Source organism: Symphodus melops, assembly GCF_947650265.1.
Source record: "Symphodus melops genome assembly, chromosome: 5".
NCBI lineage: Eukaryota > Metazoa > Chordata > Actinopteri > Labriformes > Labridae > Symphodus > Symphodus melops.
The window spans coordinates 2151148-2176845 of NC_136695.1; the positions used below are offsets into that span (position 1 = coordinate 2151148).

The 25698-nt window shown below is 42.1% G+C and overlaps 3 protein-coding genes and 1 long non-coding RNA gene across 5 annotated transcripts in view; 2 read left to right on the forward strand and 2 right to left on the reverse strand.

Annotated features, from left to right (window-relative positions):
* The window catches only part of LOC306823717 (NLR family CARD domain-containing protein 3-like), a 77108-nt gene that overhangs the window by 37379 nt on the left and 14031 nt on the right, over positions 1 to 25698 (reverse strand). For both annotated transcript variants that reach the window (XM_079343492.1, XM_079343488.1), the window contains exon 2: positions 24678 to 24707. In XM_079343492.1, the coding sequence (XP_079199618.1) occupies positions 24678 to 24707 (30 nt within the window). The remainder of the gene's footprint in view (positions 1 to 24677; positions 24708 to 25698) is intronic.
* Positions 650 to 3709, forward strand: LOC306823266 (uncharacterized protein; the record flags this gene model as incomplete). The annotated part of the gene is made up of 6 exons (XM_079342721.1): positions 650 to 656; positions 1699 to 1747; positions 1867 to 2047; positions 2700 to 2790; positions 3256 to 3398; positions 3677 to 3709. The coding sequence occupies 6 exons, from the start codon at positions 650 to 652 to the stop codon at positions 3707 to 3709; spliced, it is 504 nt and encodes a 167-aa protein (XP_079198847.1).
* Positions 11974 to 13749, forward strand: LOC306824343 (tripartite motif-containing protein 16-like; the record flags this gene model as incomplete). Its single annotated transcript, XM_079344448.1, has 1 exon — positions 11974 to 13749. Exon 1 carries the CDS (start codon positions 12052 to 12054, stop codon positions 13747 to 13749), a length of 1698 nt encoding a protein of 565 aa, XP_079200574.1. The 5' UTR covers positions 11974 to 12051.
* On the reverse strand, positions 17526 to 20309 carry LOC306823726. The gene is made up of 4 exons (XR_013779041.1): positions 20211 to 20309; positions 18403 to 18530; positions 18153 to 18240; positions 17526 to 17770 (listed from the first exon to the last, which is right to left on the reverse strand). It is a non-coding gene; the product is annotated as an uncharacterized lncRNA (long non-coding RNA).

Here is a 25698-nt window from a genome sequence, read left to right on the forward strand (position 1 = left end):
TGAAGTGAATGTGTTCATGAAATGATTGAAGGAGAGACATTGAACACACTTTACTGATTTGATGTGTGAACAAGCTGAAGTTTGACATCCTGAATAAACTCACATGAACTCAACCTTTTCTTCTTTGTCTTCATTACAAACAAACAAAAAAACCTTCTCCTGTTTGTACCAGCTGAGTTTCTGCATGTCTGCAATTCTGCATGAAGTTAAACAACGTATTCTGTTCTGTTCAAAGTCCTGTTGTACTAAAATTCAGACTTTAATGTGTTCATTGAAAAAGCTCTTATTTTATTTATTTTTTTGAAATTTTATTTATCCCTGTGGGGCAATTAAAAGCATCAGATCCTCATTTAGAAGCAGAAGACAAATAAAAATCTTATTTCGATCTGCCGGCTGACACGTCACACGCTGTCAGTGAAACACTCTGAAGAAGGCGAGAGACAAACTGTCAGGTACAGAGCCACATCTACTCTGATACTTTGTGTCTGAAAAAAGAAACAAAAACGCCTCAATAATTGAAGACATGATGAACGTTTTTGAGCTAATTCAGTTATTGATGTGTTTGATAAGAATATATACTGAATGGCCCCATTGAAACATTATCAGTATGCTAATTAGCAGAGCAGAGGCATTGATGTAGTCACTGATCATGTCCAGTAGAGGGCAGTGCTGCTTCACTAATGTAGATACAAAGGCTTCATGATATGCTCAGAAGCCTGTCACACAGTCTCTTTGTTGTGAACTGCATGTGTAAGTTAAGAAGCCTGTTTATATCATTCATATGTTCGTGTAACATGTCTGTTCATACTGACCTGTTCTGTGTTGGCTTCATACAGAACCACTGACTCATCACAGAACATCGTTTGTTCTGGGCCCACTGCCCAACACAAATGATGTTTTGCTTAATATGTAAATTATGTAATCTGAATTATTATTATTTTTTTTTTTTTTGAATCTCAGACAAAGAATCTGATTATCTATGAACCGCCCAGAACCACTCAGGTCGTCTGGTCCAGGTCTGCTCTCTGTCCCCAGAGTCAGAACTAAACATGGAGAAGCAGCCTTCAGCTTCTATGCTCCGTATATCTGGAACAGAGTCAGAACTAAACATGGAGAAGCAGCCTTCAGCTTCTATGCTCCGTATATCTGGAACAGAGTCAGAACTAAACATGGAGAAGCAGCCTTCAGCTTCTATGCTCCGTATATCTGGAACAGAGTCAGAACTAAACATGGAGAAGCAGCCTTCAGCTTCTATGCTCCGTATATCTGGAACAGAGTCAGAACTAAACATGGAGAAGCAGCCTTCAGCTTCTATGCTCCGTATATCTGGAACAAACTCCCAGTAAACTGCAGGTCAGCTGACTCTCTCAGCTCTTTTAAATCCAGGTTAAAGACTCACCTGTTTACAGCCTTTAACTAAAATGTTTTAATAAATGATTTTAATCTTTTACTCTGCACTGTACATTTTAAATCCTTTAAATTAATTTTATTTGAATTATTATTACTACAAATTTTAAGTTTTAATCATTTCAGTTTTTTGTTTTTTTTTATGTACCTTTTCTTTCCTCTGTCATGATGCTTTTGATGTCTTGTGTAAAGCACTTTGACACACAAAGTGTGTGTGTGTGTGTGTGTGTGTGTGTGTGTGTGTGTGTGTGTGATAAGTCAATGTGACTTAACCACATAACTGTGGTTCAGTTACTGGAGGAGAAGTAACGAGTCGTCTTCATCCCTCAGCACAGAGCGGGTGAGCGAGGGAGGGAGAGAGAGAGGAAGTCAGTTTGTATCATTATTTTTCTAAATGTTTCAAACAGTTTGTGCAGCGTGTGTTTAAAACAGAGAAATGGGTTTAAACTCCTAATCCAGCGACGTTTCCTTTCAGTCTCCCAAATCAAAGTCGGGCAGAGGGAAGTCGGCTCCAAAGAAATCGGCTCCGGTAAAGAGGCAGAGGACGCCGGCCAAGAAGACGGGTCCGCCTAAGAAAAGAGCCAAGAAGAACATTTCAGACGAGTCTGAGTCTGAGGCGGACAGCGAGGCCGAGGAGAAGGTACCAGACATCATAAAGACACTTCAGAGGGTGTCATGAGGGTTAGATTCCTCCTCGCCCCTCCAGGTGCACGCTCACTACACGATGCACATCGACTGGATCGTACTCAAACCTGTGTTTCTGATGTGGTGAAGAGAAACCCCGTCGCTGCTCCACAGGGATGAATTAAGTTTGTTGAATTGTAGAGAGGAGGGGCTCCTCAGTGTTTTCACTGGACTGCAGTACCCATTTTAGACACTGGGTGGAGCATTGCTCCAATATTCACAGACTGTGTGTTTCCTCATTCTGTCTTTAAGTTGAGTTCATTAGTTTAGTTGTCTAAAAATCACATTAATCTCACAGAGGAAAGTCTGCAGACCTCGGGCTGGTCAACACAGAGAACAATAAAACAGACATATCACACATAAGTTCAGACTACATTTAAAATAATGTTTGAATCATCAAAATACTGAACATCACGAGGGAACAAACTCATGTGAGCCTGATTGGTTATTTATATCCATTTTATGTAAGAACAGATGAAAGTCGGGGTGCATTCAGTTTCATAATAGTTCGCAACAAAGGATGTGGTTTGTGGTTGTTGGGTGGCTGACAGTGACACATGACTGTGACTCTTCACTGTCTTTGAGGTGTTTGTTTGTTTGTTTTTCAGCCCAAGAAGAAGAAATCTGCTCCGACCAAACCTGCAGCTAAAACCAAGAAGGCCGACAGCAGCAGCAACAGCAAGAACAACACAAACACAGGTGAGACCTGCTCAGTCTGCTCAGTCTGCACAGTCTGCACAGTCAGTCTGCTCAGTCTGCTCAGTCTGCACAGTCTGCACAGTCAGTCTGCTCAGTCTGCTCAGTCTGCTCAGTCTGCTCAGTCTGCACAGTCTGCACAGTCAGTCTGCTCAGTCAGTCTGCTCAGTCAGTCTGCTCAGTCTGCACAGTCAGTCTGCTCAGTCTGCACAGTCAGTCTGCTCAGTCTGCTTCTTCAGCTTTGGTCACATTAAACCTGCAAATCAGATTCAACACAGTCAGATCTGATTCAAAGCACATACACAGGTCTGTTTCCACTCGTTCTCTGACTGGGAACTGTGTAAATGTGTGTGTGTGTGTGTGTGTGTGTGTGTGTGTGTGTGTGTGTGTGTGTGTGTGTGTGTGTGTGTGTGTGTGTGTGTGTGTGTGTGTGTGTGTGTGTGTGTGTGTGTGTGTGTGTGTGTGTAGCTGAGGACAGCTCGGACGATGACGAGCCGCTCATCAAGATGATCAAGAAAGCACCGACGGACGAGCAGCTGAAGGAGACGGTGCAGAGGCTGCTGAAGGAGGCCAACCTGGAGGAGATGACCATGAAGCAGATCTGTCAGAGGGTGAGACACACACACACACGCACACACACACACACACACACACACACTCATACACACACACACAATGTTAGATTAAATAATCAATGATAACTCGTGTTCTCTGAAAAAGGAAGAAAGAGACGCAGAAGGAGCACTGAGAGAATGCTACTTTTAAAATCATGCTAGTTTTCTAAAATGGCCGAGCGTGTCATGTCAAGTTCTGTGTCCTAGTTTTATATTTTATTTTCTACATTTTGTTACTTCCTGTTTTGTGTCACTAACCTCTCCTCTCATTTCAGATCCTTCACTTCCTGTCCTCATGTGTCTACTGATTATCTGCCCCGCCCTGATTGTTCCCAGCTGTCTCATTTGTCTTCCCCTCACCTGAGTATTTAGTCTGTTGCTTTTCTTTCCTCAGTGCCAGTTCGTCTGTAACCTTCGTGTGAAGTGCACAAGCCTATGTTTTCTGTATTTTTGGATTATCTGCTCTGAAAGTAAAGACTTCCTTTTTGTTGAGCAAAGACTGTGTTTTGGAGTTGTGCTTTTGGATCCTACTTCCTGTGGTTTGGTATTGTGACAGAGCGTGCCATTAATGTGTGATCATAGAGTAAGGTCATTTTATCATCTCAGTGTCCACACAGCTCACTGATTGGACCGTTACACAAACACGGCCCTTCATCTCCTCACATGAATTCAAAGTTTGGACTCTTTTTCTCTGAGTCTCATTTGATGTTTTGAAATGTTTCCTCAGCTCATCACATGAAGCTCAAACGACCACGCGGGACGACTCGTCCACTATGTGATGGTTAGAAATGACTTCACATATTATAATCTGTTGTGATATTTACAGTCAGTTACAGACGTGTTAAGTTTTGTTCTGTATGTGGTTCATGTGAAGTTATTCTAATATGTTGATGTAGTTCTCAGGAGACACCAGCAGGGGGAGCAACCACAACTGAGTAATGTGTGAGACTGAGCTTCCTCAGCAGTCAACATACAGACTGAGCTGAGGAACGTGTCCTGTCTGATACTCTGGACTCAAATCTCCTTTTTCATGGATGAACTGGAACACAAGTGTTGTGTGTCATATCCTGGGTGTTAGATTCAAATCAACAGTCCTTCCACAAGTTCTTTGTGTCACAAAAGGTCATTTCTCTGTGAAGTTTATGACCACGAGTTAAGCTAACAGTTTAGCCGGCTAATTCGGTTAGCATCCCAAATGCACAGTTGTACCTGTTCCAGTGTTAAAGTGTACATCTCTGTTGTGTGTTTGTTTGTAGTGACCTGTATGTGTGAACATGTTGTGAACAGTCAATATTCAATATTCAAGATGTTTATTTGTCACTCAGACAGATGTGCAGTGAAATGTAAGGACTTTACCACAGGCCATGCAATAACAATAATAACAATAAACACTCAGTTTCACAACAATAGAATATAAACTAAACAATAAAATGAGTTGTACAAAAATATTAAATATAGAACAGAACACTGTAAAGAGTTTAAAGTGTCAGTGTGTAAAAGTGATGTTTAAGATTTACAAAAAGATTATTGAATGTACAAAAAAATAAAAATAAAGAGAAATGTAAAAAGCTTGTGATGAGCTGAAGAGATGTTTCACATGTTTCTGTTTCCTTTGTTCCATCTTCTCTTTCAAATGCTCACAGACTCATTTGGTCATTAAAAGGAAACTTTTTCAAACAAAGTCTTCTCTGCTTTGAAATCTGTCAAACTTCAACACGACCTTTGACCTTTTTCACTTCTCACAACAACTCCTCTCTCAGTCTTTTACAGCGCTTTGTTTTTTTACCTGTAGTGAGAAATGAGTGTGTATGTTTCTGTTCTAGTCTTCTGACTGGTGGGGAATCATGGGAGTGATCTCCCCCCCCATGAGAACAAACTCTGAGTTGACCGTAGTCATGACGACCGGGTGAAACGGACCTGAAGAAGAGACTCTGTTTACAGACCAGCTCATGTATCTGAGTTTAGTTTGATAAAGTTTTGATCACAGCAGCACAAACAGTCAGTGGTTCTGTATGAAGCCAACACAGAACAGGTCAGTATGAACAGACATGTTACACGAACATATGAATGATATAAACAGGCTTCTTAACTTACACATGCAGTTCACAACAAAGAGACTGTGTGACAGGCTTCTGAGCATATCATGAAGCCTTTTTATCTACATTAGTGAAGCAGCACTGCCCTCTACTGGACATGATCAGTGACTACATCAATGCCTCTGCTCTGCTAATTAGCATACTGATAATGTTTCAATGAGGCCATTCAGTATATGTTCTTATCAAACACATCAATAACTGATCTATGTTGCTGCAGTCACACAGAGCACATGATACATGTAATTCACAGATTCACTGATTGACAGCTATCTATCTATTCTCTTAGAGCTGATTTCCTCGGTCCTCTCTCCTCGGCTTCGTTTCCTCCGTGCATCTCTGGTGGGCGGGGCTAAGAGGCAAGTGGAGGAGACAACTCGGAGGACACGGTGCAAATAAGGGACTTGTTAGGCCCAGGTAGAGCACAGACCACATTCACACGTCGGCCATTTTTCACAGCCATCTCAGTGTGGGGAGAGGGAAACTGAATCATGTATTAACTGAATGCAGGAAGAATGAAATAGAAGAGATATGATGAATGCCCTTAAAAGGAGATGGACAATAGAAACATTAAAGACATTTTACTGTGTGGAAGTGAAGATGAAGATGAAGGGAGGAAAGTTGAAGCTGTCGCAGAAAATTGATTCTTTGTACAAATTTTGGTTTTAATTTCAGGAAATATTTTATTTTGAAAGGTTGTCCAGTGCTATGTACAGTTACTGACACCTACTGGTTAAATTGTGTATTGCGCTGAGTGGTCAGCATGTGGTGTTCACATGTTTAATTGAAGTTATTAAGTGTGCCACGTGGAGCTATCGCTGATGGTAGGACACGGATGAAGGAGACTCTTCTGTGAAGAATGTGAAGAGAGACCAAACATTTGTGGTTTTGTGGTTTTATAATTACTTTTTCTCATAAATGCTTGTTTTCATATACTTCATTTTAGTTTTTCACTGTGTTGCTGACATATGGAAAAGAACAAATATTGATCTAACATCAGTTGGAGAGTGGCTTTTCTGTACCAGAAGAAGAAACTTTGGAAGCAGTTATAGTGAAAAACGTCGCCATCCCAGGAGATAGTAGCATGATTCTTGGATGGCCATGCTTTAAGGACTTTGTTGCCGCAGCCCACATGGAAGATCTGCCTACATGTTCCTGCATCAGACAGACATTTGAGCTGCAGGTGCTAAATCCAGCCCTGTTGAAAAGGGATCAAAGGACATTAATGGACATTGCAGTTCTACAAACAAGTCACAACGCCTTTGGAATACCAGGTCAGACTGTTTCTTTCAAGTTCAGAAAACGGTTAATATCAAGTTAATGTGAAGTTTTCCCAAATACATAGTACATTTATCAGAACTATGGTACTTGTTTGATATGTTCAATAAGTTGGAAAATATTGTTCTGATGTTTTAAGTATCCTTTCACTGTATGTTACTCTTAAAAGGTTTTAGTTCAAAGCAACTTGAGGACTCAGAAAGACAAAAAATGGTGATCGGAGAAATCTCTGCAGATCTTGAAATACACAAGATAGGGTTGTTGCAACCACCTTCCCAAGTTGAAACAGAGGTGAGATGATCAGAAAGGGGGAAAAACACATGGACATGGAGAAAAATAGTATTCCAACTTGTGAGACAGCGAAAGGGTGGGCCCATCTTCTCAGCATTACAGATGAGATGCCAGATCTGTTGAACTGTCCTGCAGGACTTCTGATTGGTTAAGATTGTGCTTGGGCTCTGAAACCAAGAAAAGTCATAACGTTACGATCCATATGCAGTCAAAAAAGACTGAGGCAGGAGTATTGTGGGATCCATTAAACCTTGTACTAGTTCAATGGACGTGACAGGAATCTGCCGTCGTGTCTCTGTAAAGGAACTCCCACCTATCACACCTGCCTCTGTGATCAAAGCAGGAAACAGACTTTCAAGACACAAACCAGAAGGAAACATATCTCAAGAAGACATCCAGTTTTTACAGCTCTTGAATGGAAACATTCATCAGAATAAGGAAGGTCATCTGGAAATGCCTTTACCTTTTCAGAGAATGTCCACAAATTCCAGACAACAAGCAGCTTACTACAGTCAGGCTGAAGCATTTTAAAAGGAAAATGGAGAAAAATCCCAAGTACAAAGAGGATTATCTGAAATTTATGGATAGTGTTTTTCAGGATGGTGAAGAAGCAGAGAGCACACCAAAGGATGGTAATGTATGGTACATTCTGCACCATGAGGTGTATCACCCAAGGAAGCCAGAGAAAATCAGAGTTGTCTTTGACTGCTCTGCCAGATTTGAAGGCACCTCTCTAAACCACCACCTACTCACAGGACGCTCTGACTGGAGTGTTGTGCAGATTTCGTGATTGCCAAATCGCCGTCACGTGCGATGTGTAAAAAATGTTCCACCGCTTCCATGTTAGCCAAGAAGATCGGGATTTCCTCAGGTTCCTATGGCGGAAAAAGTTGGGAATAAAGACACTGAGCCCAAGGAATATCACAAGCGAATGTGTATTTTTGGAGCAGCATCTTCTCCTGGATGTGTTAACTATGGCATGAAACACTTTGCCAGTGACTATGAAAAAGAGTACCCTCTGGCAGCCAGCTTCATTCGCAAAGATATCTATGTGGATGATGGGCTCATCAGCATTGATTCAGTTAAGAAGGCAAAACAACTGGTCAGTGAAGCACAAGAAATCTGTGGCAAAGGAAAGCTGCGCTTACACAAATGTGTGTGTAACAACAGAGAGGTACTGGAGGATTCCCAAGACAGAATGTGCAAGTGACTGAAAAGATGTAAATCTGAACTACAGTGAGATTCCAAAGCAGAGTGTACTTGGAGTGAAGTGAAATGTAGAAGCTGATGTATTCTCATTCAGTGTCATCCTCAAAGAAAGGCCAGCCACGTGACGAGGAATCCTAGCAACGGTTGCAAGTTTGTATGATCCATTAGGATTTCTCTCTCCCTAAATCTTGTACGGAAAACAAGTCCTGCAAGAAATGTGCAAGCGTGGTGTTGGATGGGATGAACCTGTTCCCCCTGCACTCAAGACCAAGTGGGAAACATGGCTCTGTGACCTGAAGAATCTTCAAAACATTCAAATACCAAGATGTCTCATTCCTGAGAGCCTTGGCACAGTCCAAAAATAGAGCTACATCAGATGCCAGCAGCAGTGGGTACGGACAATGCTCATATATCAGGATTGTTGCTGAAGAAGAAATCCATAGTGCACTGGTCCTGGGTAAGGCCAGAGTGGCTCCTACAAATATCGTCACCATCCCACGCCTTGAGCTCACTGCAGCTGCAGTTTCTGCTGGAGTAAGTAACTTTCTTTGAACAGAGCGTGAGCTGAAGATAGATGAGTCTTTCTGGACAGATTCACAGGTGGTGCTCGGGTACATTAAAAATGAAGCCAATCGCGTCCAGAAAATAAGAGACACTATAGATCCAAGACAATGGTTCTACACCGAAACAGATCAAAATCCAGCAACCCACGTGTCAAGGGGTCTCAAGGTGGCAGACTTAATTGACTCAAACTGGCTCACTGGACCAAAGTTTTTATGGGAACCAGAAATTGTCAAGATTGAACATTTCCCAGAGTTTCTCGTTGGTGATCCAGAGGTAGAGGTTCTGAAGACAAAGTGCTCTTGAAAGGGACAGGGACTGGAATACAGCCCTCAACGTTGTTGCAAGGATAAAAAGACTGGCAAAGAATTACAAGTCTCAGGACCTGTTAGTGTGGAGGAGAGAAAAATGGCCTCTTTTGCACTCATCCAGGCAGCACAGAGAGAAAGCTTTAAAGAGGAGCTGAAGTGGTTTAGTCAAAAATCAGCTAAGCTACCAAAAACTAATAAGGTGTTTCAACTTGAGGATGGTTGAGAAAGTCCTCTGCATCTTTTGAGCTGAAACATTCAATTATACTTCCGAAGGAAGGAATTATCACACAACTAATACTTGATCACTATCACAAGAAAACACAAGCACCAAGGCCGGGGCAAATATTGAACAAACTCAGGGCCAGTGGTTATTGGATAATAAGTGCCAACATATCAAGTGTTGTTACTTGCAGAAAGGTGTGCGGACCGACTAACAGCGCATGGCTGACTTGCCGGTTGACCGAGTAGATCCTTCACCCCCTTTCTCATACACTGGACTTGACTGTTTCAGCCCCTTCTATAGAAAACATGGGACATTTTGCTTAGCTTTTGTATAATTTTTGTTTACATTTTTGCTTTTGTATAATTTTTGCTCATAAATGCTTTTCAGTTTTGCTTATTTTAGTTTTTCACTGTGTCGCTGACATATGTAAAAGAACAAATATTGATCTAATATTGGCTTTTCTGTACCAGAAGAAGAAGCTTTGGGAGCAGTTATAAAAGAAATCTTTAGATTTTTGACAGAGACGGGCCTCATCAAGAGAATGTAACGCCTATAATTCAAGAGGAGGAGGAGAAATGACCGTTTAAATCCAGCAGATGGCAGTAATGCAACATAAGGATGCCAACTGCTGTAATACTCCAAAGACTAAGAAGAATGACAGTTTTCTGATGCAAGCTGCCAATAAAATCCACAGAAGAAGAAGAAGTATTCCTGGATGGGACAGATGGAACTTTCTCAGACTGAAAGTAGGAAGTGGAGTGGGACGGCTAATTCAAACAAGCAAATACATTTAAATAACTAGGATTTGTGTTGGACTCTTGATTACAGTTTTGGAATTTGGACTTAGCGGTTGACATCACCTGGTTTGTGACTGGATCAGAATGTCAACACAGGAAGACGATAATATGGAGTCAGGGAGCCGGACTTCAGTACCTAGTCAGAGAGGACAAGGCCGGGGTCAAACCAGGCGAGATGAAGATGTTTAATTCAGGAATCAAAACAATAAAAAGGAACTCAGGGGAGAGAAGATGTGAACACAATCTTCTTCAGTCAAAAGCTTAAAACTCTCTCTCCCTTTCACAGTCTGTCTGTGCTTCATACGCTGTAACCCTCCTCCACCCCCGTCACCTCCATCCAGCTCAGCAGAGTCCAGATCCAGGCTGAAACCCACCAGGGTCTAGACTCCATAGGGGGGCATCCTGTCCTGCGTCATCTTCATCACCCCTCAGAGCTCATGAAGTCGTCATGATGGAGTCTCGCCCCCAAAACACTTTGCACTTTTCATTCTATAATTGTCGCACTTTTCATTGTTAATACATGATTGTTCATTCTCAATGAAGTCTCTCCTGATTGAACTGTAGTTAGCTGTAACGGGTTTGGAGTGAACCCAATTGCAGCACAAATGAACCAGTGTTTTCGTTTTAAAACAGTCTTTATTTATCAGGTTCACGTAGGTAGACAACAGACCAGGAGAAGTGAGCTGGAGAGGCAAAGCTGATCTGTTGAGTCTTTCTGGTTGAGCAGGAACAGTCCAAACGCCAACCAGCCACAGGTAGACAAGGAACAGGGAACAGGCAGGCAATACTCGTGGTCGTAAACAGAAGGCTAGTAGGTTTACTGGGGCTGAGACAAGAGACGATGGTCTGAGGCAGGTCGGGTCGATAACAGGTAGGCAATCCGGGAATAAGTGCTGGAGAGTTGGGCATGGGAGCGAAGACAATCTGGCAAAGAATGAGTGAAGTGAAGCTGCATATATACTGGTGATATATATATATATATATATATATATATATATATATCACTGCATATAGACTCCGAGCAGGTGAGAGCAGTTTGACTGTTGAGGTGTGTGACTGAGCAGCAGAGCAGACTGTGACAGTTAGCAATGCATTGTGGGATGCTCACCTTGATGCAAATTAACAAAGGCCATAAACAGTATAATGATGTATTAGATGATGGATGGATGGATGGATAGATAGATCACTTAAGTGAATGTAAGCACACTTTGGTGAACATGTGCAGAAGTACAGTTGTACATAGTATTGATATACATATCATATAATAAAGTGCCATAGTGAGAATAGACTAGTTAGCAGCAGAAACTAGCAGACGATAATGATGAATAGAAAAGACAGGAAGTGCCGAGGGAGGAGCTGCAGCTGCACGAGGTTTCCTCATATTCAACTTTTGTTACAGATTCATTCAGTCGTCACAGTCTACAAGTTAGCTGCAGAGTCTGATCATGTGGTGCATTCAGGTACTGTGGGGATTCAGAGAAAAGGACTGTATTAAAATGATCCTCATTGAAGCAGACTGAACTTTAAGGACTGCAGAAGAGCTCATTTCAGAAACAAGAAAGCCTCCGATTCAAACAAGAATTCATCCCCAACAATCTGACATGAGAAGTGTTTTTAAAAGAGAAATGTAAACAAGTCTCTCTCTCTCTCTCTCTCTCTCTCTCTCTCTCTCTCTCTCTCTCTCTCTCAGCTCTCCCTCTTCTTCCTGCTCTCACACACAGCCTGCTGCCCTCAGATTTCCTGGTTCCCTCCCCTTCAGATCTACAGTTTATGGATGGGTGTAACCAACAAGAGCTGCACATGCACAGACATGCTTAGTGGATAACAGGTGAAACTTGCTTCAGAGGAAGAGAGAATCTCACACAGTCGTTGTTACAGAGAGGAGAAATGGCGCAGAAAGGAGTTCAGCTGGACCGGGAATCCTTCTCTTGTCCCATCTGTCTGGATCTCCTGAAGGATCCGAGGACTCTTAGCTGTGGACACAGCTACTGCATGAACTGTATTAAAGGCCACTGGGATACAGAGGATTATAAGGCAGTCTATACCTGTCCTCAGTGCAGAGAGGACTTCACACCGAGGCCTGTCCTGAAGAAAAACACCATGTTGGCAGATTTAGTGGAGAAGCTGAAGAAGACTGGACTCCAAGCTGCTCCTGCTGATCACTGCTATGCTGGATCTGAAGACGTGGCCTGTGATGTCTGCACCGGGAGGAAACTGAAAGCCTGTAAGTCCTGTCTGCAGTGTCTGGCCTCTTACTGTCAGAATCACCTCCAGCCTCATCATGAACTTCCTGTCTTTAAGAAACACAAGCTGGTGGATCCCTCCAAGAAGGTCCAGGAGAACGTGTGCTCTCGTCATGATCAGGTGATGAAGATGTTCTGTCGTACTGATCAGCAGTCTATCTGTCACCTCTGCTCTGCGGACGAACACAAAGGTCACGACACAGTCTCAGCTGCAGCAGAAAGGAGCGAGAAGCAGAGAGAGCTCGAGGTGAGTCGACTAAACACCCAGCAGAGAATCCAGGACGGAGAGAAAGATGTGAAGCTGCTCCAACAGGAGGTGGAAGCTATCAATGGCTCTGCTGATAAAACAGTGGGGAACAGTGACGTAATCCTCTTTGCACTGATCCAAGGCTTGGTGAGAAGACGCTCTGATGTGAGGCAGCAGGTCAGATCCCAGCAGCAAACTGAAGTGAGTCGAGTCAGAGAGCTTCAGGAGAAGCTGGAGCAGGAGATCACTGAGCTGAAGAGGAAAGACGCTGAGATGGAGAAGCTGTCACACACACAGGACCACATCCAGTTTCTACAGGACTACCCCTCAGTGTCAGCACTCAGTGAATCTACACACTCATCCAGCATCAAGATCCGTCCTCTGAGGTACTTTGAGGACGTGACAGCAGCTATGTTAGAAGTCAGAGATATACTACAGGGCGTCCTGAGAAAGAAATGGACAAACGTCTCACAGGCAGTGACTGAAGTGGATGTTTTATTGTCAGAACCAGAACCAGAACCAGATCCAGATTCTGAGCCCAAGACCAGAGCTGGGTTCTTAAAATATTCATGTGACATCACACTGGATCCAAACACAGTAAACACAGAGCTGTTATTATCGGATGAGAACAGAAAAGCAACATTTACAGATCAGACCCAGTCTTATTCTAGTCACCCAGACAGATTCACTGGTTGTTGGCAGGTCCTGAGTAAAGAGAGTCTGACTGGACATTGTTACTGGGAGGTGGAGAGGAGAGGATTAGGAGTTTATGTAGCAGTCACATATAAGAATATCAGCAGAGCAGGGGATGAGTGTTTATTTGGATTTAATGACAAATCTTGGATGTTAGATTGTTCCATCTTAGGTTATAACTTTTATCACAACAAAGTCAGGACTCCTCTCTCAGGTCCTCAGTCCTCCAGAGTAGGAGTGTACCTGGATCACGGAGCAGGTATTCTGTCCTTCTACAGCATCTCTGAAACCATGACTCTCCTCCACAGAGTCCAGACCACATTCACTCAGCCTCTACATGCTGGACTCAGGGTTTATGGTTTTGAATATGGAGAGTATGCTGAGTTGTGTAAACTGAAATAGACAGAAGTCTTTAAGGAGACAGATGTTTCACTTTCTGTGTTTGAAATCTTCACCTTGATTTTTATCCATGCTCGTAGCTGAGATCTGATGGTCGTCACCTGTCAATCAAACTGTATGGGCGGTACTTTGACCTCTTCTCGTCTGTTCCGTGACTTTTGTTCACCTGAACTGACATTTCTCTGTGTGAAAATGATGATTTGTGTTCATACATTTATATGCTGCTGTTTCTGTTCTGATTCAGAGTCTGGAGAGAGAGAGAGAGAGAGAGAGAGAGAGAGAGAGAGAGAGAGAGAGAGAGAGAGAGAGAGAGAGAGAGAGAGAGAGAGAGAGAGAGAGAGAGAGAGAGAGAGAGAGAGAGAGAGAGAGAGAGAGAGAGAGAGAGAGAGAGAGAGAGAGAGAGAGAGAGAGAGAGAGAGAGAGAGAGAGAGAGAGAGAGAGAGAGAGAGAGAGAGAGAGAGAGCAGCAAACTTTTCTTTCATGCTGATTTTCTCTTCTCACCACTTTGTACATTTGTATAAAATCTATCAAATCCCACTTAAAGAAAGGAGTTAGTCAGAATAAATGTTGGTGTTCATATTCAAAGTGATGTAAAAATGTGTTTTCAAAATGTAATGGTCCTGATGAAATCAATAAGGAGATAAATCCTGGTTTAGATTCTGATCAAACAAAGTGATTGTGTGGATGAAGTGAATGTGTTCATGAAATGATTGAAGGAGAGACATTGAACACACTTTACTGATTTGATGTGTGAACAAGCTGAAGTTTGACATCCTGAATAAACTCACATGAACTCAACCTTTTCTTCTTTGTCTTCATTACAAACAAACAAAAAACCTTCTCCTGTTTGTACCAGCTGAGTTTCTGCATGTCTGCAATTCTGCATGAAGTTAAACAACTTATTCTGTTCTGTTCAAAGTCCTGTTGTACTAAAATTCAGACTTTAATGTGTTCATTGAAAAAGCTCTTATTTTATTTATTTTTTTGAAATGTTATTTATCCCTGTGGGGCAATTAAAAGCATCAGATCCTCATTTAGAAGCAGAAGACGATTTGTATTTGTATTTATGCTTTAAAAAATGAATAAATAATATTCAATCATTCAATCAATCTTTATTTATATAGCGTCAATTCATAACAGGCATTATCTCGAGACACTTTACAAGAGCAGGTAAAGGACCTTACTGTTTGTCTGTTAACATTAACAAAAGGGCAGGTAACAAGACCATGCTCATTGTTATGTTTACATAAAGCAGGTAAAGGACCTTACTGATGGCTATATTACAAGAGCCCAGTTTAATCCGTCATAGAAGAACAAACTTCCTTTTAACAGGCAGAAATCTTCAGCAGACCCGGATCATGACGGAACAGCCATCTGCTAAACTGTGCTGGGCTTGAAAATGGGACAAGATGCAGAAAGAAGGATAGGATAGGATAGGTTTGGGGGGGTCGCTCAAACATTTACAGAACAGACGAGAAGAGGTCAAAGTACCGCCCATACAGTTTGATTGACATGTGAGGTAACAAATGCACGTTACCTCCAGGTTGGATTACTGTAATTCTATTTGCATGCATATTAGATTTGAACTGGATCTATTATTGAATGATTAATTTTGTGGCTCTGATGTAAAATCTTAACAAATAACATCTGCTTTTGTTTTCAAATATTGCTCTTGCGCGCGGCTGCTAAGGCTTCTGGGTAATTGTGGCATGGTGTGTTTTAATAGACTGGTGTAGTTTTGAGTCCTAAAACCAGGAAGTGACTTAGCATTTTAACGCCGTGGTTCTAACCTCTAAAAGTCAATGTGGATGTTGAATGTGTTTGTGTTTAGACTGAAATAAGGTCTGCGGTTAACACAGGCTGAAGAGATGTTGATGTTTTGTTAGACGAGATAAACTACGTTACCTATGACCCCACTTGTGACCTTTAAAGTTGTTACGCAAACTTTAAACGGCGGTTGCTAACAAGTAGCTAACTGAAACTACAGTGGTTGTCATGGAGACATTAAACGTCATCAAGCCGGGAACTCTTTCCCTAATCCTCCTTACAGCCTCTAGTCATGTTTTTCAGCGTTCTCGTAAATATTAGGTTAATAAACAACTTATTAAGCTAACGTTTAGCTAGCTTGTCAAATCCGCTGATTAGATCGTGGTGTAGTTAGCTTGTAGCATAACGTTAGCTTTTTACTTCTCTGGGCTGCATTAACTCTTCAAACTTCATATAAATGATGTTTATCTGTAAAGATTATCCCGCTGAACAAAACAACAGTAGAAACGTGTGTTTGACACAGAGATTATTTTCTGCAATGATCCAAAATCCAATGCAAAAATCCAATTGGCGAATTTTCATAGGAACCACCCGCGCCATTTTTTCGGGTTGGCCTACAAAAATATGTCATTACTATATCAGTCTATAATACAAGGCATAAACACTATGTACACTTTGGCTCGTGGAAAGGGAATCTGTCAAATGGAAGATAACTGTTTGAAAAAGTTTCCTTTTAATGACCAAATGAGTCTGTGAGCATTTGAAAGAGAAGATGGAACAAAGGAAACAGTTTTGCATGGACTCTGATCAACACCTGGACTCAAGTTCTGTCTCATGTTAGCCCCTCCTGGTGGCTCTGATGTGAATTACATGTATCATGTATCATGTGTGACTGCGGCAACATAGATCAGTTATGTTCCCACATTCTAGACAGCCGACACCTACGTCACGCTGAGCAGAGCTCCAGGTGACGGGGATCGTCGCAGGTGTTGGCTGTCTAGACCTGCCGGCTGACACGTCACACGCTGTCAGTGAAACACTCTGAAGAAGGCGAGAGACAAACTGTCAGGTACAGAGCCACATCTACTCTGATACTTTGTGTCTGAAAAAAGATCCTTTAAATTAATTTTATTTGAATTATTATTACTACAAATTTTAAGTTTGAATCATTTCAGTAATTTGTACCTTTTCTTTCCTCTGCCATGATGCTTTTGATGTCTTGTGTGAAGCACTTTGAATTGCCTTGTTGTTGAAATGTGCTTCATAAATAAACTTGTCTTGTCTAACAAATAAACAAGTGGAAGTTGAAGACGTGTGATTGTTAGTGATCAGCTGCAGCAGGTTCAATAAGATCCAGCACAGTTAAAGTTTCACTTTCTCTCCAGTCTTGTTTTGGATTCTATTTTATTTAACTTTGGACTTTTTGCACATTTACATTTTATCAGTGTGAATATTATTGATCTTATTTGACCTCATTTTATTTCATATGTTACCGTATTACCTTATTCTATCTACATGGCACCGTGGGGAGGGGGAAACCTCATTTTGATGTCTCTGTATGTCTGACATATTTTGGAATTGACAATAAAGTAAAGCTTGAACCTGGAACAGTTCTGATGTGAATCAATCTTTGACATGGTTCTGATCCAAACACTTGTGGAGACTTTTTATAGAGAAACTCTGCACTCAGGACTTCTGTGAGGACTTGACTTGTAATGATGAAGATCCAAAACACACTTGACTATACAACATGTTAGAAGTCACACAATAAGCATCTCTCACACATTGGATTTAAAGCAGCAGAGGGACACACACACACACACACACACACACACACACACACACGCGCGCGCACACACGCACACACACACACACACACACACACACACACACCATCCAGACTTAGACTTGATAGGCTGTTGCAGTGTAGATTCCCATCAATCAAACACAATCACACCATTGTTTCTTTATATTTTTAATGGTAAAAAATAAATATATAATATAGATTATAAATATAATACTAAAGTGTTTTTTTAAAAGATCTGGGGCTCAAGCAGCCGCTTATAGCGAAGGTTGTGTCATCATGGACGACCACTTCCTCTTGTTTCCTCATCATGAAGGTTAATGTGACTATAATCTCTACAGCACTCACACATTGATAAAAAACAGACTCATGTAGAAAAGAGTTAGAAAACAAAGTGATGGAAGTGAAGGCGGCGAGTCGTCCCGCGTGGTCGTTTGAGCTTCATGTGATGAGCTGAGGAAACATTTCAAAACATCAAATGAGACTCAGAGAAAAAGAGTCCAAACTTTGAATTCATGTGAGGAGATGAAGGGCCGTGTTTGTGTAACGGTCCAATCAGTGAGCTGTGTGGACACTGAAATGATAAAGTCACCTTACTCTATGATCACACATTAAAGGCACGCTCGGCCATTTTAGAAAACTAGCATGATTTTAAAAGTAGCATTCTCTCAGTGCTCCTTCTGCGTCTCTTTCTTCCTTTTTCAGAGAACACGAGTTCTTCATTTGTGTCAGGACCTAAAGACACTTTAAAGCAACATATTCAAAAGTGAATCTGGAGGAAATGAGCCACTCTGACTTTGCTCCTTTAAGTCTGGACTCATTTATATGGACTTACTTTTCCATCAGTGAATTGTGGAGGATCATCTGTGGAGCAGTGACTCTTCTCAGAAGATGTCGATTCTCTCCCAGGTTTTATCCTCGTCCTGATTTTACAAAGATAATGATCATGAGGAATATTCATCAGCTGATATTAACTCATTATGATGTGCTGATTATTTTCATGTATTCAATTGATTCATGTTATTATCATAAAGTGTAGACTGGGAAAATGTTGTAGTGGTCAGCTGACAGACTGATCTTTGTACCTCTCTTCTGTTTGTGGTGTCGTCACGCTGAAATCTGGAGGATACTCTTTGGAGAGTCGTCTTTTCACAGTAATGATTCTGGGTGCTGAAGATCCACATTCACTCATCTTCATGTCATTGGTGACTTTCTAAAATGAAATGAATAAATCAAACAGCCAGCAGGTGTCACTGTTAGTCAATCCAGTACATGAACACTTCAAGCCTGAGAAATCTAATCTGTTGATCACGTCTCCTCCTCTTCAGGTTCAATAAAGTGTGTTGTTGTAAATCAACTCTGATCCTGTATATTTTTTTAGCTTTTTCTTTTCTCTGTGCAAACACAAACATAAACACCTGAGACAAACACTTTTACTAACATGGTTTACATCTGAGTCTGCTCTCCAAAGGACCTGCTCCAATCAGAGACAACCGTCCTGCTCGACAGGAAATCATACACCCTGCTCTGCTTTTACAACTGGTGTTGTGTTCAGGACCAGACTCACCGAGACCATCAGAGTGCTCCGAGACGGCCTGGTGCTACACCGGGGCTAGGGGGCGCTATAGACCCACCACAAATCTCTGACTGGGATTTAAACCAAGACCAAGAGGAACTTCTCTTGATTATCCTTCAACACTTAGTTTAATTAAATGTCCTTAAATGTAATGTTAGTGATTTTATCATTACAATAATAATAAAGTAGTAATAACTGTATTATAACATGTTGGTGTGTCATCAAACTCACAGCAAACATCGATGAACTAAACTAAAACAAATCACTAAAATGACCTGATAGCACATTCACTCAAAGTGTTGCAGTATATCGATGTAAACTGTGACTTTGATGACACTACATCATGTTATAGTTATTAGTTATTTTATTACTTATTTCAATGATTCAAAATAAATCACTAAAATGACATGAAAGCACATTTTCAAAGCCATGTGCTGCTGACAGCAGGAAGAGATTTATTTATTTTATTACACTGCAGCTTACAAAAGGGACGTCATTGAAAAGTGTTTACATTTAAAAATCCTCAAAATAATGTAAAAAGTATATTTTTCAAACTAATCAATGTGGTATAAACAACGAGAGATCACTTCTGTGTAAATATTATTTTGGTGACGCTTCAACTCTCCTGTGTGAAGTTATTGATTTTTCGTTTTCTATCTTGTTCCGGTGTTGCAATTTGCAGACGGTCCCTGCGCGTTGGAGCCACAGTCTGCTCCTATTGGCCAAAGCAAGTTAAAGCTAAGCGGCTCGTTTGGGGGAAAATCCGGTTCTAGCTTGCAGTTCTCCTTGTTGTGATTCCAACGAGGTGTCGGTTTGTTAAAATTAATGTTCAGCTGATGATTTATTGTGTGGTGCATTGATTACTGTGTGTTAGTGTGCACTGCCTCTTAAAGGTGTATTATTGTTCCACCTTGTTCAGGTTAGGTAGCCTCAGCAGATCCCTTTTTATTCCCCGTCTTTTCGACATCGTTAAATCAAGTTTATATTTCTACTTATAAAAAGTGTGGTGTAGACTCTCTTTCCTCTGACACCAGAAAAGACCTGATTAACAAAGATGGAGTCAGTTTACACTCTAACACTTATAGACAATGACTACACATTTCAGCCAATGCCTAACAACACTACAGAGTTTTAATCATTCATTTAAGGAGTGTGACAGACTGCAGAGTACAGAGGCTGGAGATGTTCTTCATCTTTGTCCATGTTTCTGTCTGTGTCGTTGTGTTTGGAGCCTGTTCTGTGCATTGACAAGTAAATGTAGGCTGATATCTAAATTCTTTCTTCTCTGAATGTGAAGTGTAAAGAGGAGAAACTCACCGTCTGCACTCCGACACAAACAGCACATCGCTACAGTAAGTCCAGTTAGGAAACCTGTTTATGTTCACCCTGAGTTCTGCCTCCCTGGATGACTTCTCCTGATGAATGGAGGCGGGGTTTACTCCTCGCTGTCTTTAATACACACACCAGACACCAGACACCAGACACGCCCCTTCTCTACAAAAGAACTCTTGTAGAGAAGGGGCGTGTCTGGTGTAGATGGAACTCGGTAAGTTCCGCACGCCCGCACATCTCCCCACATCTCCCCATATCTCCCCATATCTCTGCATATTTCCCCGTATCTCTGCATGTTTCCCCACATCGCTCCCCATCTCCCCGCATATTTCCCCATATCTCCCCACATCTCCCCATATCTCCGCATGTTTCCCCACATCGCTCCCCATCTCCCCGCATATTTCCCCATATCTCCGCACAAACTACAGACTACAAAGCTCTAAACGGTCAGGCACCAACCCTTCTTACTATCCATCAAGAACATTACGTTCCCAGAATGCAGGCCTGCTCGTGGTGCCTATAGTCTCTAAAAGTACTATGGGAGGTAGAGCCTTTAGTTATCAGGCTCCTTTGGAATCGTCTACCAGTCGGGGTCCGGGAGGCAGACACACTAGGTACTTTTAAGAATAGACTTAAAACTTTTCTTTTTGATAAATCTTATAGTTAGGGCTGGCTTAGGACCAGCTCATAGTTATGCTGCTATAGGCCTAGACTACCGGGGGAACTGGCACCAGGATCTCTTATCTCTCTCTCCCTCTTTCATATCTTATTACTGCTTGTCACTATCTTTATATTCTAACCTCTCCTTTTTTCTGGGAGCTCCTGAGCTCTCTTAGGATGAGGATGGCCTCCACAAACATGTCATTGGTGACTTTCTAAAATGAAATGAATAAATCACACAGCCAGCAGGTGTCACTGTTAGTCAATCCAGTACATGAACACTTCAAGCCTGAGAAATCTAATGTGTTGAAAACATCAAATCCTGACGCCGTCCTGACAGAGACAAGACCAAGAAGATTGAAGGATGGAGACCAAGAGAAGAAGAGCAGGAGAAACACTCTGCGTGTCCTTAAAGTGGTTTAATAACATGGATTATGAGACGTGCACAGAAAGGTCTCACTTCCTTCTAACTCTGCTGTAATAAACACATAAACATCCACACAGCGTCAAAAAGCTCTCGACCTCCTTTCAGCTCAAACAGCAGACTGACTGGATGGATGACATCAGATAGTCACGTCTCTGTGTCCCACGTTTGGGATCACATCACAATCTCACTTTTATTTACATCGGTTCCTTTCAAAATAAAGTTTCTTTAAGAATTAAAAAAGGTTCTTCATTCTTTATTTGTTTGGATCATCTTAGAAACCACAAATAATACTGAAAGGTCCATTATTATTATTATTATTATTATTATTATTATTATTATTATTGTTATTATTAATGTTATTATTATAATTATTATTGTTATTATTGTTATTATTATTGTTATTATTATTGTTATTATTATTGTTATTATTATTATTATTAGTATTATTATTGTTATTATTATTATTATTGTTATTATTATTATTATTATTGTTATTATTATTATTATTGTTATTATGATGAGTTGAATCATGTGTTTATTGGGCCACTAGATGGCGCTGCTCACCTGCAGTGTGTGTGCTGTGCTGTCAGTTGATTTCAGCCTGTAACACAGAAACAAAGCAGTAGAGGATTAGAAAGTAAAGCAGCTCAGAGATATGTTGTTTCATGGTCAAACATGGATCCAGATGAAAGAGTTTGGAGGAAGCTGCAGAGGTCATCTTTGAAGGAGGAAACACAACAGGCTCACATGTACAGATGTGCAAAGCATGAAGAAGAAGAGAAGAAGAAAGCAAACAGCAGCTGTGGATGAAAACACATCTGTTCATTTTAAAAGACGTCTTCTTAAAGGTTTCAACTCTACAAAGAGCAAAGCTGCAGCTGACAGGCTGCACAGCACACAGTGTGTGTCCGGCTCCGTGCCTGACTGTCAACACAACACACTGTTCATATTAACCACACTGACAGGCTGCAGAGAGACAGGTCAAACTATATTATTATACTATCAGAGGCGCCGTCAATTGGCCACCCCAGATCAGATCTGATAGGTAGTTAGTCATGTCATAGAACTCCGACATCAAAGTGTCAGTGAATGCCACTGAATTATCCGAGTGTCAGTGAATGCAGCATTCTAACCACTGACCAATTTTGACTGACCAAACTGTCCAACTGACCACCGCTCCGCCCACTGACCAATCAGATTGGTCAGTGGGCTCTTCACAGTTTGATCTCTTATCTCCAACATATCCTGCTCCGGAGCAGGTCAGGTGTTCAGCATCCGTTACCATGGTGATATACCCCGGTAACAAGTCATCGACCCTCGTAGGACTGAAAACCCAGAGTTAACCCTGAAGTGACCCCGCTAAGATCAAATCCTGCTTCGTAGTCCAGGTCCCTGGTCTAACTCATGCAGGAGAACATCTTTAGCAGTTCATCTAGAACATGTCATTTCTCTGTCAACATGTGTTCCTCCTTTCACTGCATGCATCCTGTTTCTATTGCACAATGTTTGTTTTCATATTTCTCTGCACACTCAGTCCATACAGTGAGGAAATACATCGAAGTGATGCTTCTGGCCACATCTTCAGTGATGTTCCTGGGTTCATCGAGCGTTTCGGGTCTTTCAACATCATACGCTCTCCTCCAGGCGACCCAGCTGGGGTTGATCAAGTCCCATCTTGTGATCAGATGGCTACCTAGCTACTCTTTCCCCATGGTTCCCCTCTTTTTAACCACAGCCATCTTGAGGCTTTCTCTGCTACCTCTGTGGTTTTGCGGAGGGCAACTTCTTTGCCTCTTCCCACGATGCCCAGAATACTGAAGGCTTTGGACATGGACCTGGCAGTGAAGCCTCTGCATCCCACCTCCACAGGGAGACACCTCGCTTTCCACCCTGCTTGCCGGCAGCTGCTGACCAATCCCTCGTACTTGGTGAGCTTCCTTTCGAAGGCCTCTTCCAAACGATCTTCCCAAGGGACGGTGAGCTCCAGCATGATCACCTGCTTTGTAGAGTCAGGGAAGAGCACGATGTCCGGCCTCAAGCTGGTGTTTACGATCTGGCTTGGGAACTTCAGTTGTTGCTCCAGGTCCACCAACATCTGCCAGTCGTTTGCTGAAGACAGGACACCTGCTGAAGTTCTTGCTTTAGGAGTTCCCTTTTCTCCAGCTCTTACAAAGGCAATGGTTTTCTTGACAGGGTGGGAGCGCCTCGCCCTCTCAACTCCCCCTGAGATGGCCTCTGCGATACTTTTGAGGACATGGTCGTGCCTCCACCTATAGCGGCCCTCCCCAAGAGCTTTTGCACAACTGCTCATGATGTGCTCCAGAGATCCATGCTTCGAGCACAGTGCACATGCTGGAGATTCCACAATGCCCCAAGTGTGGAGATTGGCAGGGCTTGGGAGCACGTCGTACACTGCTTGGACCAGGAATTTAATCCTCTGAGGTTCCGCTTTCCACAGCTCCGCCCACGTCACTCGTCTCTGGATCGCACTCTCCCATCTTAACCACGCTCCTTGGTTGCCCATTCCCACTGCTCTGCATGATCTCTCCTCATCCAGGCCAGCTCGAACTTCCTCCTGGACTTGCTGCCGCTTTTCCGTGCCTTTTGGTGCGCTCTTGGTTGGAACAGATCCCAAGCCAGCTCTTCCTCTTGTCACTGCCCCCACTAGCCTGTTGAAATGCAGCCTGGACTCTGCTTGTTGTACTGTCTTCTTAGCACACCACTTCCTCCCGGTCTTTACCTCAACACCAGCGTTGGATACCTTTGGATCTCTTGAGTCTCTGTATTGCAGCACCGCTCTGGTTTTTGTCACCTTGAATTCTTCCTCAAGGGATTTGAATGGCAGTTGTAGTTTGTTGCTGTTGCCATAGAGTGCAATGCTGCTGAGGCTCTTGGGTAGCCCCAGCCATCTTCTGAGGTGGCTGCTCACCTTCCTCTCCAAAGTCTCCACCGTTGATAGAGGCACCTCATAGACCAGCAGTGGCCACAGGATTCTGGGGAGGATTCCGTGTTGGTACAGCCAAGCTTTAAACTTCCCCGGCAGCCCAGATCGCTCAACTGCTTTCAGCCAGCTGTCCAGCTCAGCGCAGGTTGTTTTAATGGATGCAGTGTCCCTTAATGAGCTGTCAAACATCTTGCCTAAGCTCTTAACAGGCTTCTCTGTTATGGAGGGGATTGCTGTTCCAGAGATAATGAACCGAAACTTATCGTCCACCTTTCCCTTTCTCAGCACCATCGACCTCGACATGATAAATGAAATGTGATCTACACAGAAACACGACTGAAGAGTAAAGTTCATGTCAGATCTGCATCGACTGCTTCTGTCTATATTCTGTGAATGTGAAGAGTAAAAAGAAGAAACTCACCAGCTGCACTCCGAGGACAAACAGGACAAACTTTAGAGAGAGAGACGAGGTAACCACGTCTTTTATACTCCCACTTCTGCATTCAGGATTCATCTGCGTGACTTGACTCTGTGCCTCTGCACAAACCGCAAAAAACCCCACAAACATGAACACACTTGTACAGACGCACGTTGTTGTTGTTGTTGTTGTCTTGAATTTCCCTCGGGATCAGGCTGATAAACATATAACAGACAGACTGAGTTATTGATCCCTCGGGATCAATAAAGTATCTATCTATCTATCTATCTATCTGTTGTTGTTGTTAAGATGATCTTAATGTTCAGACTTTGAGTTCATCAGGAGAAATCATCCAGAGAAGCAGCCTGACAGGCAGAACTCAGGGCGAGATCAGCTCAGCTTTACTAACAGACGTTACTGACGAGATGATTCAAACTGAAGTTCAAGAAGTGTTTATATACTCAACCAGTGCCGGCTCGTCCACATACCAAAGTTAGATTTACTTCTGTCACTGCACCAATCAGAACTGTTTCAGTCAGTTGATGTGTCCCTCTGTTTATTTACACACTCTTAAATAATATAAACACAACACAGGAAAACCGACCTGTGTCGGTCGAATGAATCATCAACATGATGACGCAGTGAAAACTCTGTCTGTCTGTTATCATGTTTATCAGCCTGAGCTTCAGAGGACTCTGATAAATATCATTAAGAGTCAGACTGTCAATACAAAAATTCACTACCGTTCAAAAGTTTGGGGTCACTGAGAAATGTTCTTATTCTTTAAAGAAAAGCACTGTTTGTTTGTTTTCAATGGAGATCACATGAAACTAATCAGAAATACACTCTATACATTGTTAATGTGGTAAATGATGATTCTGGCTGCAAATGTCTGTTTTTAATGAAATATCTACATAGATGTGCAGAGGCCCATTTCCAGCAACCATCACTCTGGTGATCTAATGATGCATTGTGTTTGCTGATTGTGTTAGAGGTCTAATAGATTATTAAAAAACCCATGTGC